Source organism: Coturnix japonica, chromosome 3 (genome assembly GCF_001577835.2).
Source record: "Coturnix japonica isolate 7356 chromosome 3, Coturnix japonica 2.1, whole genome shotgun sequence".
In the NCBI taxonomy this organism is placed as follows: domain Eukaryota; kingdom Metazoa; phylum Chordata; class Aves; order Galliformes; family Phasianidae; genus Coturnix; species Coturnix japonica.
Window position 1 is genome coordinate 90,096,561 of NC_029518.1, and position 14,314 is coordinate 90,110,874.

A 14,314-nucleotide genomic window follows, 5' to 3' on the forward strand; every position below is an offset into this window, starting at 1 on the left:
GGGGACTCAATAGGCTGGAAAAGACACAACTGAATAAGTTACTGGTGTATAAAAGCAGAAAGGGTGAACAACCTTTTTAAATTATTGTTGTTGACGCTTATTTCTCCTTTTTCTGAATGAAAAACTTGCGGCAACATTTGAAACGAATATGAAAACATATCAAAGCAGGGTGGATCCTCAACTGTGTACATGCGGGAACCCGCAAATTTTTAAGCAGCAACACAGATGGCTGCATGCGCTACAATATTAAATCATTTTTGAAATATGAAGCAGTTGTAGCTTTGCATTCATTCCCTTCCTCCAGAATCTCCTGTCTGTCACCATCAGTCAGAACAATATACCTGCAAGGTGGTAAACACTTTGTGTTTTGCAGTGAAATGTAACCTCAGAAAATCTTTGCACTGGCTCCTTTCCTACGTTGTGGTTGTTTGATGTTGCCGTGATTTCAATGTGCTTTCCAACTAGAGCTTCCTTGCTCAGTACTCACCGGCTGACAGATGAAAGCAGGGAGTATATTCAGCTCCCAGATGGTTTACTGTCATTCTATCTTTTTGCATAAGCACATCCTTTGGGAGAAGAGATGGCTGGGCACCTTCATTCCCATAAGCAAATGGCCCTCACACCCTGTTTTCTGCAAAGAAAGGCATAGTTACTGTCTATGGGCCACTTTGTGAAAATTGGCCTTGTAGAGAATACTGAAGAAGATTGCTGTGTTGAAGGGAAAGTAGAGGTAACTAAAACAAGTTTGAAAAATGAGTGTGTTTCTCAAGTGTAGAAGTTTTTGCCCTTATGATGAAGTTATCCATATTCTGTGGTCTTCCTCTAAGTGGCTCTTCACAGAGCAGAATAGCAGAAACAATAAAATACAGCAGGAATTGCTACACAAGGAAACTAACTGAGCCAAACATAGCTACTTCAAGCTCTGAACTGCACTGCTTATAGATACAAAAGTGAGCACTCTGCTGTGACATACTGTCATCACTTATGACATCCAGCAGAGAAAGACACTGTGAGTTATGATCTTTCTTCCCAAATCTCTGGTTCTACTCATCCACAAGAACTGCTCCCTTGATGCACCTATAATGCTCTCTGAAGATACAAACATTACTGGTGTTTTTCTAGGGGGAAAAAAAAAAAGAGAATTATAAACAGAAAAGGACAGGGATATGATTTAGCTGGGAAGTATTGGTAACAGTTGGACTGGATGATCTTCCAGGTCTTTCCTTGATAATTCAGTGATTCTGTGAAAAAAAGGAATCTGGTGTGCCAGTTCAGCTTTTACCGTGTTGTGTTGGTTTTGTGTTCAATACTATTATCAGGATGATGTCCTTAGCCTTTAAAAAAATACCCAAGAAACAACACAATATTATTTCTTAGCATGCCTTGGTCACTCCCATGGCCTCAAATATAAAACATTCTACTAAATGATAGCATTGGAATACACATCCTTTTTGAGAGCCTTTTTCCTTCCCTTCCCTTCCTTTCCCTTCCCTTCCCTTCCCTTCCCTTCCCTTCCCTTCCCTTCCCNTTCCCTTCCCTTCCCTTCCCTTCCCTTCCCTTCCCTTCCCTTCTTTTTCCCCTATTTTATTTTGGAAGATATACTAACATAGGCTAATTATTTTTGGGTGTATACATGAAACTGTTCATTATTGGTGCAATTTTTGTATACAGGATAAATCAAGAGTAGAGATGGCTAGAGGGAAAGCATTTCTCATGGATTTGTAACCCCAGCAAAACAGAACACAGAAGATCAATAAAGCTCATTAGAACTTTAACTACAGCTCAGCTCTGCAGTGACACAAAACACTAAATTTTTGTGATCATGAAAGAGCATACTCAGAAAACTCAGCTATGAACTTACCTACTAACCTGAGAACACCACAAAGAGACCAAATAAGAAAACATTGTTAAGTACAGAAACATCTATGGAAGAATCCAAAGTTTTCTTGCTGGAGATACATGATCCAGTTTGTCTACATCTACTGATTTTCAGCTACATTTCATTTTTGAAACTAACTTTTTGAAAGAGCAGATAGTAGCAGGACAAGGGGAAATAGATTTAAGTTGAAGGAGTGAAGATTTAGGTTGGATATCAAGAGAAGTTCTTTATGGAGAGAGTGGCCCTGGGCAGCCTGGTCTAGTATTCAACGTGAACATATGCAGGGGCGCTTGGAGCTTTCATGATCCTTGAGGTCCCTTCCCACCCAAATGTTCTCTGATTCTATGATTTCCTTTCCTTTCCTTTCTCTTATTTTATTTTATTTTATTTTATTTTATTTTATTTTATTTTTATTTTTATTTTTATTTTTATTTTCTCTGCAGTTCCAGTACACTGTGCTGCACTGGACTTAGGTCTCTTGAGACTGTTCATGTAAGAATGCAAAATTAAAGCAACATAACTGCATAATATACATCTGAATTTGGTATGTAGTGCATCAGATACAAGGATGTGATAATCCTTAAAACACTTAAAGACAGCTGTGACCAGCTACTGCAAAAAAAGCTAATAATCTTAAGAGTTAAAGTACTTGTAAAAATCTCATTATGAATGCAAAAGGAAGGTGAGAAAAGTAAACACCTGAACAATTTTCACAGTGCATATAAGCAGATACAGCAAAACATCCCAAGTCAAATACAATGCTAACAAGAATCAGTTTTGGTTCTACAAATATTTCATCACCCACTGCTAAACCCTGAAGCCTACGAAAGAACTTAGTAATACAAATGTGTTATGAAACAGCTATTCAAGCTCTTAATCCACTCCTCTCACTTTATGATTCAAGCTGGCATTAGGAAAAAAGAGAGATTTAGAAACTGTCTCTATATAGTCAGTTTATTAATATGCTGCATAATAAAGGGCCTGCCTAACCCAAAAACCAGAAAGTTCAGAAACAAATGTTTTTGCTGAAGCACAGCGCAACAACAGCTAACCCTTCTATCACCATGAGGATCTGCTCAAACCGTTATATCATATTCTGAGGCTACAGAGAGCTTATTTATTAGCAGAGTGACAGCCCGACCCTGAGCACCCACTGCAGGTTCCTACAGCAGTAGGAATCAATCTCTCCACAGCTCTCAGTACGAAGACACCCAACCCAGGTCACTAGCTCAAGCTCAGCCCTAGTCAGCACTGGAGGTGATTAACTCAGACCTGCTCAAGACCCACAGAGGAGCCAGGCAGCTGGGCAGTGGCTATGATGATTGAAGCTTATTTCTGAAACCCCTCTGGCTTGAACTCACATCACTTATCTCCATGTCATATGAAGGCTTGGAAACAGTAAAATATACTGGCAGTGCTGCATCAACACTGAATTCTGACTGTTAGCAGTATTAACTGAATCTATCACCAGTGTCTGTACTGTAGGCATGATACATCCATCATTCACCTGTGAACTGCAATCACTGCATGAGAACGTGTTTGTTGTTGGTGGGTTATTTTTCCTTGTTTTTATTTGAAGAGAGCAGAGCAGTCTATGAAGGACTCCATATGGCATTCCAGTACCTACAAGAAGGTTATCCACATAGTGAAGCCAGGTTCTTCACAGCATGCATAGTGAGAAAATAAAGAGAAATGGCAGAAACTGCAACAAAATTGCTTTGCAAATCTTATATATATATATATATATAACTCCTCTTGTTTAATACGGGGAAATCCTGCCTGACAGGGTTGCACAGACTCCATCTTTGGCAGGTTTCAAGACTTGATTGAATAAAGCCCTGAACAACTCGTTCTGACATTAAAGGAACCCTGTTTGAGGAGGAGGTCGGACATCACTCCTGGATGTTGCTTCCAACCTTTATGATCCTATGCTGTCTAAAGTTTCCATGCATTATAGCATAAAAACTGTATCTGAACGCAAAATTAGGCCAAAGGTTTACAGATCCATTTTAACAACAAATTTACATTAATATATGGAACCTCAAAACCTTCTGGTAGTGCAGTGAAGCGAACAATTCTCTTGTTAAAAAACTTAGAAAATACATCAGCAATCCTTTGATTATTAAAACAAAAAGGCATTTTGGAAATAAACACACCTTTGTAATTTTCCAGAAATCAAGTAAAATACTTTGAAAGTGCTTTCACACAAAAAGTAAGATTAAACATCACAGATTTGAGATGGGGCTTCCCAAAATGCAGAGAAAAATACTTCTAAGATTAGAGCAGAATGCAAGCATAGAAAAGTCCAGTTTGTCCCTACAAATAAGCATCACTAAGGAGAAATGGGAATTTCAGATAAAGAGGAAAAAGAGAGAAAAGGAGAAAAAAAAGAGATACTACAACAAATGTAAAATGTTTTACTTACTGCAAACAACATTGCACAATACCAAACTTAAAGGTTTTGAAATTCTCAGGAATTACTTTTCATAGTGATATTTTTGCTCCACTTATCTTTATATTTTTACATTAGTTTTACATTATGACAAGAGTAAATTACATACAGAGATTAAGACAAATCGTATATAACCCGTCAGATTACTAACATTTCATTTACATGTCAGAGTGTAATCATTTAACATTCCTTTCTGGTAAGAAAACTTATATCAGGTGCACTGTTGTGCTAGTTTTATTACAGAATTACACTGTCTACACCGATATTTTTTTAAGCCATTAGAGGTATATGGAACCACACTGTAAGTGTGCTATTTGCATTCTCTGCAAAACATAGGTAACGATAGCTAACTTGGTTACTTTGTTACTAGAACAACAATTTCTCCCTTTTATAGAAGGCCTCCAGAGTAAAGCCAGACAAATCAATAAAACCAACATTATTAAATCCAATGCTGAATAGTCTGGAGGGCAGAAGTAAAAGTCCTGAGTGCGGGATGAGTTCCTCGATATGACAGCAAGAGGGATCCTGCCTCTGCGTTGAACCCTGCTTCTTTAAGTTGTTTCGCTATTTCCTCTACATCCCAGCCTCCTTCTGCCTGGTTAGCCAGCAAGTGGTCAATAAGGCGAGGATAGAAGGCAGTTGATATGCACTTTACCACTAAGTTGGCATTGAGGAGCAAGGAAAGTATTTCAGCATCACAATTGGAGTCATCCACCTACAAAGAATGAAAAATCCATAGTAATTAAAAATGAATCACCAGATACATCTATCAACCAGAACATGCCATGACTGTTCTAACTGCACAGCGTGACCTTGAAAGCTGCATGGATTAATAACAATGATACATAATTTGCATACTTCTGAACACATAAAGATGTATTTTTATGTAGGCTGATAGCAGGGCCTGTTTGGCTGGGAGAACAGAAGACCAATGGGATCTTATTAATGTGTATTAATGTGTACAAATATCTTAAGAGAGAGTATCATCAGGACACAGCTATACTGTTTCTGTAGTGGACAGGACAAGAGGCAACAGGCTCAAACTGAAACACAGAAAGTTCCATCTGCACATGAGAAAAAACTTCACCATGAGGGTGACTGAGCACTGAAAGACATTACTGAGAGAGGCTGCAAGGGCTCCTTCTCTGGAGATATTCAAAACCTGCCTGGATGTGATCCTGGCCAATGTGACCCCACCTGAAACACATCAGGGTTAGGCTAGATGATCCCAAGTGGTCCCTTCCAACCTCAACCATTCTGTGATTCTATGATCTTTAACAATTTCATTTCATTGGGATAAATATTTGTCCTGTATGAAGTTAAGGAATAAGATTAATAACCTGGGTAGGATTACATGAAAAGGTTTACATCAAGTTCTCAGTGCCCACTGTGCAGAATGGACCACATCACTTACCTCCTTATTAATAAGGGCAAGATGAGAAAGGTCAGAGCAGAATATATGATATTTTAGTTACTTTTATTAACGTGATGCATTATATTTTTATACTGACAGCACTTTCAAACTCACACAGATTTTCCAGAAGAATATATTCTATTTAAAAATATATATATATTTGGAGCACACCATTTGTGAGACACCCCAGAAAAAGGTAGCTATGTGGTACATTAGAGTATGTACTCACTTGAAAATCTCGCCTATCACTTTACAAACAACATGAGTACATTAAACTCCATTTCAGCTAATTTTGATCAAAGTATTTTCTAGGTTCCATAAAATGCACTGTTATTTTAATCAGTTTAGGTGTCATGACACTCAAAGAAATGCAATAAAATAATACAAGTAGTGCAAAAAGGACCAAAAAACAGCAGTAGGCAATTCTGAATTTAATGACTGCATCCTATCAACTTACAAATATAGTAGATAAATGCCTGCATTTACAAAACAAAACAAATTCTGTATTAAAACTGCCTGTTTAGCTTTTGTTTCATTTTCTATAATAATGATGCCTTATATGCCTCATACCCGCATACCGGCAAATAATAAAAATTCAATAATCCAGTAATTTGGCACCACTTGAAGACCAATTCAGATACAACTACTGTATACTGAGAGATTTGCCAATGACACCTGAGGATTTAAACAATTTTAAATCTAATTATCATAAAAAAATATTTAACCCTGAATCTTTTCAGACATTTAACATTTCTCTGTCTCTGTTTTAGTCAAACTAAAACAGTACAGAGCTTTGCTTCCTCTTGTTCATATGTAATGGGCAGCACTCATTCTCTGCCCCTAGGGCACACTGTAAGAGGCACTTCTGACTTAAAAACCCATTCTCTATTCCATGAAGCTTCCACCACCATTACTCTGTTATAGCAACAATTTGTAGGGAACTTATTTATGTACTTTCCATAAAGATCAAACATAACTACAATCTATCAATCAAGAAAACCAAACTTACTGGTGAGAATCTTTCACAGAGATATGTGAGAGATGATGAATACCAGTTAACATGGACATGTGGGAGATGACTCTCTCCAGTTTCCCATAGAGGCAGTCAAAGAAACAGGATCCTCAATACATAAATCACATCAGGTGTGTGACCTTCCCTTGAATGCATGGCATTACAAGACTCAAGTTTCATTACCTTGTTTGAAAGCGCTGACATTTGTATGCAGAGGAACTGGGTTCATAAGGGACCATCAGGAGCTCATAGAAGCAGATGAGAAACTTGCCACTAACTTCAGAGGAAAGAACTTCCTTTGAAGCAATGACAAATTCTTTTAGAAGAAAGGTCTTTACTGAATCTAAACAATTTTAGACTAATTAATATGTTTATCTTCTATGAGAGGAAAAGAGAGTATAAAATCAAAACCATGTACATGCTAAGAATATTTGTAATAATTTGTTGCTCTGTTTTGGAAAAGATGCACACTACACAACCTTACATACAATTAAAAAAGGGAAAAACTGAACACGTTAAATATGAAAGCATGAAAAGATGCTACATTTCATCGAACACAAAGCCCAGATAACTGCTGCTAGGTGTGGCTTATCTCCAGACAGCTGTTTATCACATTTAATTTACTATTAACAACACATCATTATTCTTTTTAGTTTATATGTTTTCCTGAAAGAGAGAATGACTTTAGCACATTAATCAAGAAGATGGTTTGCTGTTTCACCCTCACACTACTTTTTCCATTACTTCTTTTTTTAAGTAAATGTTTTTCTTTCCACTGAAATCTCAGTTTCCTCCAAGTCTTCAGTACTTTTCTAAATTGAGAGGTTGGAGGAATATTCTGCTGCACCTCTGAGCTCCATATGCTCTATTATTGACCAGTACACAGGACACAGCTTTACTAAGCACTTCGCTGTTTGATTTTATGGACATAAACCACAAACAATAATTACACTAATGAGAATAACAACAGATGGGAAGTCTAATTTAAATTAAGTTTCTCAGGCTACTATTCTGTTAATGAAAAGTCCCACAGATTAGTGTAATTTAATGTGCCAAAAATCTACAAACTGGAGAGAGATGAGTGTGAAAGTAGTACATCTTTTTTTCAGTGTAAAAACATTAAAACATTGGAGCTATACTATGGACATGAAGATGTCCACAGATGTAACACAGAAGTGGAGCAATCTGCCTGTACTCATGCATGATAAAGACTGATCAGCTGAATACAAGGCTGTCTGAAAATATGGTCAGAAAGGGCAAATCTTTGCAAGGTATTCAGCTGCAGGTGACTGGATGGAGACATAAAATAGCAACAGCCCAGAGAGCCAATTGTATTCTGTGCTACTCCTAAAGCAGCATGATCAGCAGATTGAGGGAGATGATTCTCCCCCTCTGCTCTGCTGTCAGGAGACTCCATCTGAAGTACTGTATTCAGCTCTGAGGCCCATAACATGAGAAGAACGTGGCATGGTTGGAGTGGGTCCGGAGGAGGCCACAGGGACTATCAAGAGGGCTGGAGCATCTATCCTACAAAGAAAGGTTGAGAGAGTTGGGGTTGTTCAGCCTCAAGTAGAGAAGGATCTTGGAAGGGACCTTATATAGAAGAATTCTAGTACCTAAAGGAGGTCTAAAGAAATCCGGACCTGGATTCTTTTGGGGGTAGTGCAGGGAAATGATAGGGAAAGAGGTTTTAAACTAAGAGGAGAGACTTAGATTAGATATAAGGAAACAATCACTTATTTACTCGGAGAATGGTGAGGCACTGGAACGCCTCACTGAACATGTGAGCAAACAACTACATTAAAGTAAAACTTACAGTATATATAACAGAGAAAAATCACTCTATCTACCAACACTACCATGCTGAGTGAGCTACATTTTTCATTAGTGTAAAGCCCTGTTACTTTTGAAAGGCTTAAATGGGAGAAGCTTCACTGTTTCACACCCATTTCCCCTTCAGTAAGTTTTGACAGTACAAATTTAGCATGATGTTCACACACACAGTGTGCGCAGGTACAAGCAGAAGAATTTATGCTAAGGAAAGGAAATCCTGATTTTTTTTCCTTGTCTTACATACCTACTTGGATACTGGCTGAAAACTGCACTAATGATACAGGCATTCAGGTTTTATATCTGATGATTGCCTCGTTCCTATAGACTATCAATAATTTTTCCTGCTAAAAGTGAATTGATCTAAAATTCCAGAGGTCACACAAAAACAAAATTGCAATAGATGCACTCATCATTTCCATCACTGCATTGCTAAAGCATTCTGCTTAAAACAGGGTTTGTACATCTTATCCAAATCTCTCTTTGATGCAAAATTTATAAAAGGGTCTACATCTGCTGATGATAAATCATGCCTCAGCAGGGCTTCCCTTCACAAGCTCAGAACTGAAGACCACTTTCTCTACTCAAGTCTCAGCCTCCTCCTGCATATCCTCAGCAGGACAGGGAGAAGCCTCATCCCAAAGTCTTAGGGAGGACACTCTCAAGCTGTTTCTGAAACACCCTTGGCAAATGATCCGAACAAGAAGCAGCTGTACAGCCACTACACAGACAGCTGTATTTCTGAATCAGAATGACATTTGGTGTCTTATGTTCAACTTGGTGTTGTGGGTGTATAATTAGTAACGTTTAAGCACGCCTGCCTGGGGCTTTGCCACAAGCACACTGATGTTATCAACTGCAAATGGGCTCAGGCTTGAGGCACTCAGCTCTGCCAAGACAGCAGCTTCCCTAGGCGAGCACAGGCAGAGAATATGCAAGTTTTATACAGCCTTCTATGCTAAACAGCTAGGTGAAAACCAACCTTGCCAAAAGTGGCAGCTCGTCTGACCTACTGGGAAGAGTAACTTGAGGCATCTAGGAAGTTTTACTGGTAATCACTGAGGCCTCTGAAAATTCAAATGACCATAAATGAAAGAAAAAAAAAAGAAAAATGAAAAGAAAAAAAAGAGTGTTTCTGCTCTTCAGGACGAATGCTGTATCTCATACCAGTAACTAGTATTTTTACTGTTTGTTGTTACAGCCCATCTATATCTTATACTCACGGTTGTATGATAAAAATCTCACTGTAGCAAGAACTTCAGATAAGCAAGAGCTGGTCAGAAGGTTCCCTTTTCCTAACACAGAAAGGGCCAGATCAAAGACTGTGCAATTCCTAGTCAACTGTTTTTTATGTAGGTGTTCAGAGTGTCTGGTAATAGCAATAGGCAACGTTTTATCTACAGCTTATGCACTGGAAAGCCCATGCATTATGAAATATGGATACTGATGGAAAAATGACAGCTGCTGATGACAGTAATAGCTAAAAAGATCTGAATCTGTTACTTCCTTGAGTATTAGCTCTACACCACAAGTGGAGGCAAAAACAATATACGTTTTATTTCTGAATGAAGTCAGCTTAGTTACAATACAAAGTACGTAGGAGGGTAAGAAAATAAAGCAATCTAAAGAAATAACACAAGATGGTGGAAAAATAACTGGAAATTCTATTAATCTCCTACATTCTTCATAACCACTAGTAAACTTATTTAAACAAAATTTTTACATTTTCAATTATTATTTTTTTTTAAATTATTTACATACAACACAGAGGAAGACTGGTCATTTCTGTTATGGAAAATAGGCAATTGGCAGTTTATAAAAAGATGTACAATAAAAAGTGAAGTCTGCAATTTCAAAAGAGCTTACACCAAATCTTGGTTGTTTTATTACAGGCAAAAGCTACACAATTCTTAGTATCAGCACTTCAGCATCATCCCTTTAACTGTAAACATCCATAAAGCTGTCAGCAACATAAAACAAATGGCTAACTAATACATCGTATCAGCAAGTGCTGTATTTTTCTCACAGTCATGTTTGTGAGCTGTTATAACACTATGTCAGGGAATCAATAGCTATGATTTCCCTTTGCCAGATGTTATTTGTCCTTTTCCTGTTTAATGGAAGCAGAAATGGGCTCCCTATATATATATATATATTAAAAAAAAACTAAAAAAAATTTACAGAAAGCATTAACATTTCTATTACCATTGTTAAAAAGTAAAGAATTATACATTTAAAATTATACTGAATAAACAATAACATAGCTAAATGGAATATATATGTACATCTACATAGCTTGCTCCAAAAGTAATGTCTCCGATTTATTACCATGGAAAATACAACAGATACAAAGAACAATGACTCTATTTCATAGAGCAAATTTTCAGCTACAAAACACTATTTTTCAGCATGGACACCACCATCAGCTATGCATTTTTGCCAGTGATGAACAAAAGCCTGTATGCTACAATCATAACAATCTGCACCAGCCAATACAATCCACTGTTGCTGTCACCACTGCTGAATTGTACCACCCACCACCACCACACCGTGCTTACACCCACTGTTTGGTCTCTATAAATGTTCAGCACGAGTTGGTGAATGCCAATAAGTGCATTTTTTTCTACACGGAGGAATTCAATTACACACCTTTGCTTCATACACACTTCCATGTCAGACCTTATTTTGTCAGAGTGCCCCTCTGCTACCATCTGTCCCACAGCAACAATATGTCATGGGATATTAGTGGGAAGGTTCAACTTCTGCTGTCACAAAACCAACATCCACCTCTGGCACTGTGAGCCACAATAATAAAATAGGAGGCATTCTTTCCGAGCAGCCCTTGTAGTTGATAACATACCAACTTTCGTAATAATATGAGATTAATATACAACAAGGAATGAGTGATACTTCCTACACCATACCAGAAGAGTGTGTGCTAGTTTTTTTTCTCACTGCCCACGTTCAAACACTGAGTAAACTATATCTCATAGACTGAAGTCAATAACTACATTTTAATTGAATTACGATGAAATATTAGACCAAAGCTAAATGCTTTGAAAATTCTAGGTTATATATCATTGTTATGGAAGTACATGCTCACATTAATATTGAATCGGGAAGAAAAATTAGAAACAACTCAGATTCCCTTCTCCTAATAAAAAAGAACTTAATTTCAGGAATGCATAGGTGTAGGTACTATGTTTTATATTGCTAAGAAGATAATATGGTTTCTACCCCTAAAACTTCAATAAAACCTAATCGGACTAGAACATAAAAAATCAAATGCTGCAGAACATTGGAAAGAAAAGGCCAGTTAATAGAGCAATACAATTAGCAGCCATTCAGAAAGTGTTACTGCACAGCACCAGGCTTGAAAAGTAGTTAAATAAAATGTACTTAGACATAAACCCCTGCTGGGAAGCTTACAAGCTAGTCACTAACTCAGCAGCTTTCATCTGTTAACAAGAAAGTCAATTTTAAAAGGTTAACAGGACATATAGATGAGAAAGTGGATGCATCAGATCGACAGACACTTTTCTATAAGATCACCTTGTTTCTTAAAAACAATTAAAAATCAAAATCTACAGCTGTAGGTGTTCAAAGAAACAAACAAAAGAAACCACACAACAAATAATCCACTGGTTTGGTGGTCAATATTCAGAAATTTATACTTTATGGGGGAAAAACAACAACAACAACAACAAAAAAAAAAACAAACCAAAAAACAGATTTTCTGTATTTAATTTGCATAAGAAACAGGGAATATGAACATCTTCACAAAACCCTGTGGTTCTCTCCCTAGAACAACAGTTTCAACTGAGAAATGCTCTGAATTCATACTAGATGTTAACTATAATGAGATTTTGATACAAGTAGGCACATCCTTTTACCTTTCCTGCAACTGTTTTAAATGTCCAGTTACTTTCCACGAGGCTGGACCTTCACCCATTTCAGTAGCACTTCTTTTTCTGAAGGCAAATTAGGAACATCTAGGTGAAGCAGATAAAACCTCAACCAATTGAGAATAAAAGAGGAGAGACTTAGAGCATAATCCTTGGAAGAGCAAGGTGCAGAATATCCTCCCTAGGAAACAGAGGATGGTGTGAAGCAGGGGATCACACTGCACTGATTGCTGGAGCTAGGGAATCAGAAAAACTTGCCGCAGTGCATATAACTGCAGTGATCTGGACCCTCAATTATTATTTCACAGAGTAACATGCAACCAAGAGTCCCCTAAGAGATTATATAAATGTCAGAAACATTGTTTTTCTTAAATAAATATTGTATTTCTGGGGATCTTCGATGCAGTTATCCATCCAGAACAAAAAGCCATTCCTTCTCTTTTGCCACAGACAGCTAGATTGCAGACTACAGCTAACAAAATCGAAGCAAGTCTTTCAGGTTGTACATGCACGTTCATTCAAAAGTTTGAAGAAGTTTCAAACTTGAGGAAAAAAAAAAAAAAGATAATACAATGCTTCTGTCTAGGGAACTCACTTCCACAATTTTAGATTGTACTTCTTAACTGAAAAGGAAACATACAAGGAAAAAAAAAACAAAAAGCTAACTGTGTAACTTCATACAACAACTGAGAAATACACAGTGATGTATTTCAGATCTTGTCCAAGGAAGAGGCACTATTTAGCTATTTTCACCAGAAACTCTGCTGCGTTATCAAATGGAGAATGGGTTTAGAATTACACAAAAATTTCCAAGCATATGTTCCTGTATCTATCTGTTCTACAAAACAAAAGAGCTGTGTCTGCTCACTGCAGAACAAGTCTGTCAGAAACCTGTTAACTCATCTAATGTACTTTTATCCCTTTAAAAAATAATAAAGTGCAAGAATAGCTTCATAGAGATAACAATCTACTTTATACAACACAATGTATGTTCCTCCATACTGACTAGCAGTAGCATACTAGATAATTTAAAGAAAGTCCTGTCAGCGTTAATTAACTCAAGTATATGTAAGAGATCTTATGAGCACTGTTTTACTGCTCTATGAACAAAATAGCTCTGGAAAACCTTAATAATGATAAGGGCCTCAAGAGGCTCTGCTTATCAAGATAGTAGGTAAGATAAGAGAACTAATTTATTATCATAAACTCTGTAGTGTGGTTAATTCAACTGCTCATACCTTAGTGACAGCTGTTATCTGCTTCAGTGCCATAGTATGAAGATCTTGATCCATGCTTTCCACCAGCAGTTTCAGGGATGGCAGCAAGAGGGAATGGCTAAGCAGCAACACGCATAATTCTTTTATGCACTGAAAATAAAAGTAAACTCATTCAGCAAGATCTCTGGAGATATTAGCATCATCATTCATACTAAAATTTATGAAAATTTTGTGCCAAATGCACTATGAAAACCAACATTTGAAACAAATGAACTCCCTGATGGTAGTAACTCTTTGGAAAGCTGAACAGACAAATGAAAAAAGTACAATACAGGGTTATAAGTGGAGTGTTTGTTACATTAAGGCAAGGCAGACGCTGAACCTACATTACATTCTGGAGTTTCTTAAACAGCAATAGAGAAATCACAGCCCTCTCTGGGATTAATACATTTGTGCTCAGTGAAATAGTGCAAAGCACAGGAAGAAATTTAACAGACACCTTTGATACTTCTGTAAGTCAATTATGCAAATAGAAAAATGGAACAAATCAAAGAGAAAATAACAGTATATACCACAGTGCAACAGCATAAAACTCTGCTGCAAAA

The 14,314-nt window shown here is 37.2% G+C and overlaps 1 protein-coding gene across 1 annotated transcript in view; it reads right to left on the bottom strand.

The window, feature by feature from the left end:
* Nucleotides 1–2,812: 2,812 nt before the first annotated feature.
* The window catches only part of NBAS (NBAS subunit of NRZ tethering complex), a 142,349-nt gene continuing 130,847 nt past the window's right edge, over nt 2,813–14,314 (bottom strand). The window contains exons 51-52 of the mRNA XM_015859432.2: nt 13,731–13,859; nt 2,813–5,046 (exon numbers count right to left, since the gene is read on the bottom strand). Coding sequence (XP_015714918.1) covers nt 4,771–5,046; nt 13,731–13,859 — 405 coding nt within the window. The 3' untranslated portion in view covers nt 2,813–4,770. The remainder of the gene's footprint in view (nt 5,047–13,730; nt 13,860–14,314) is intronic.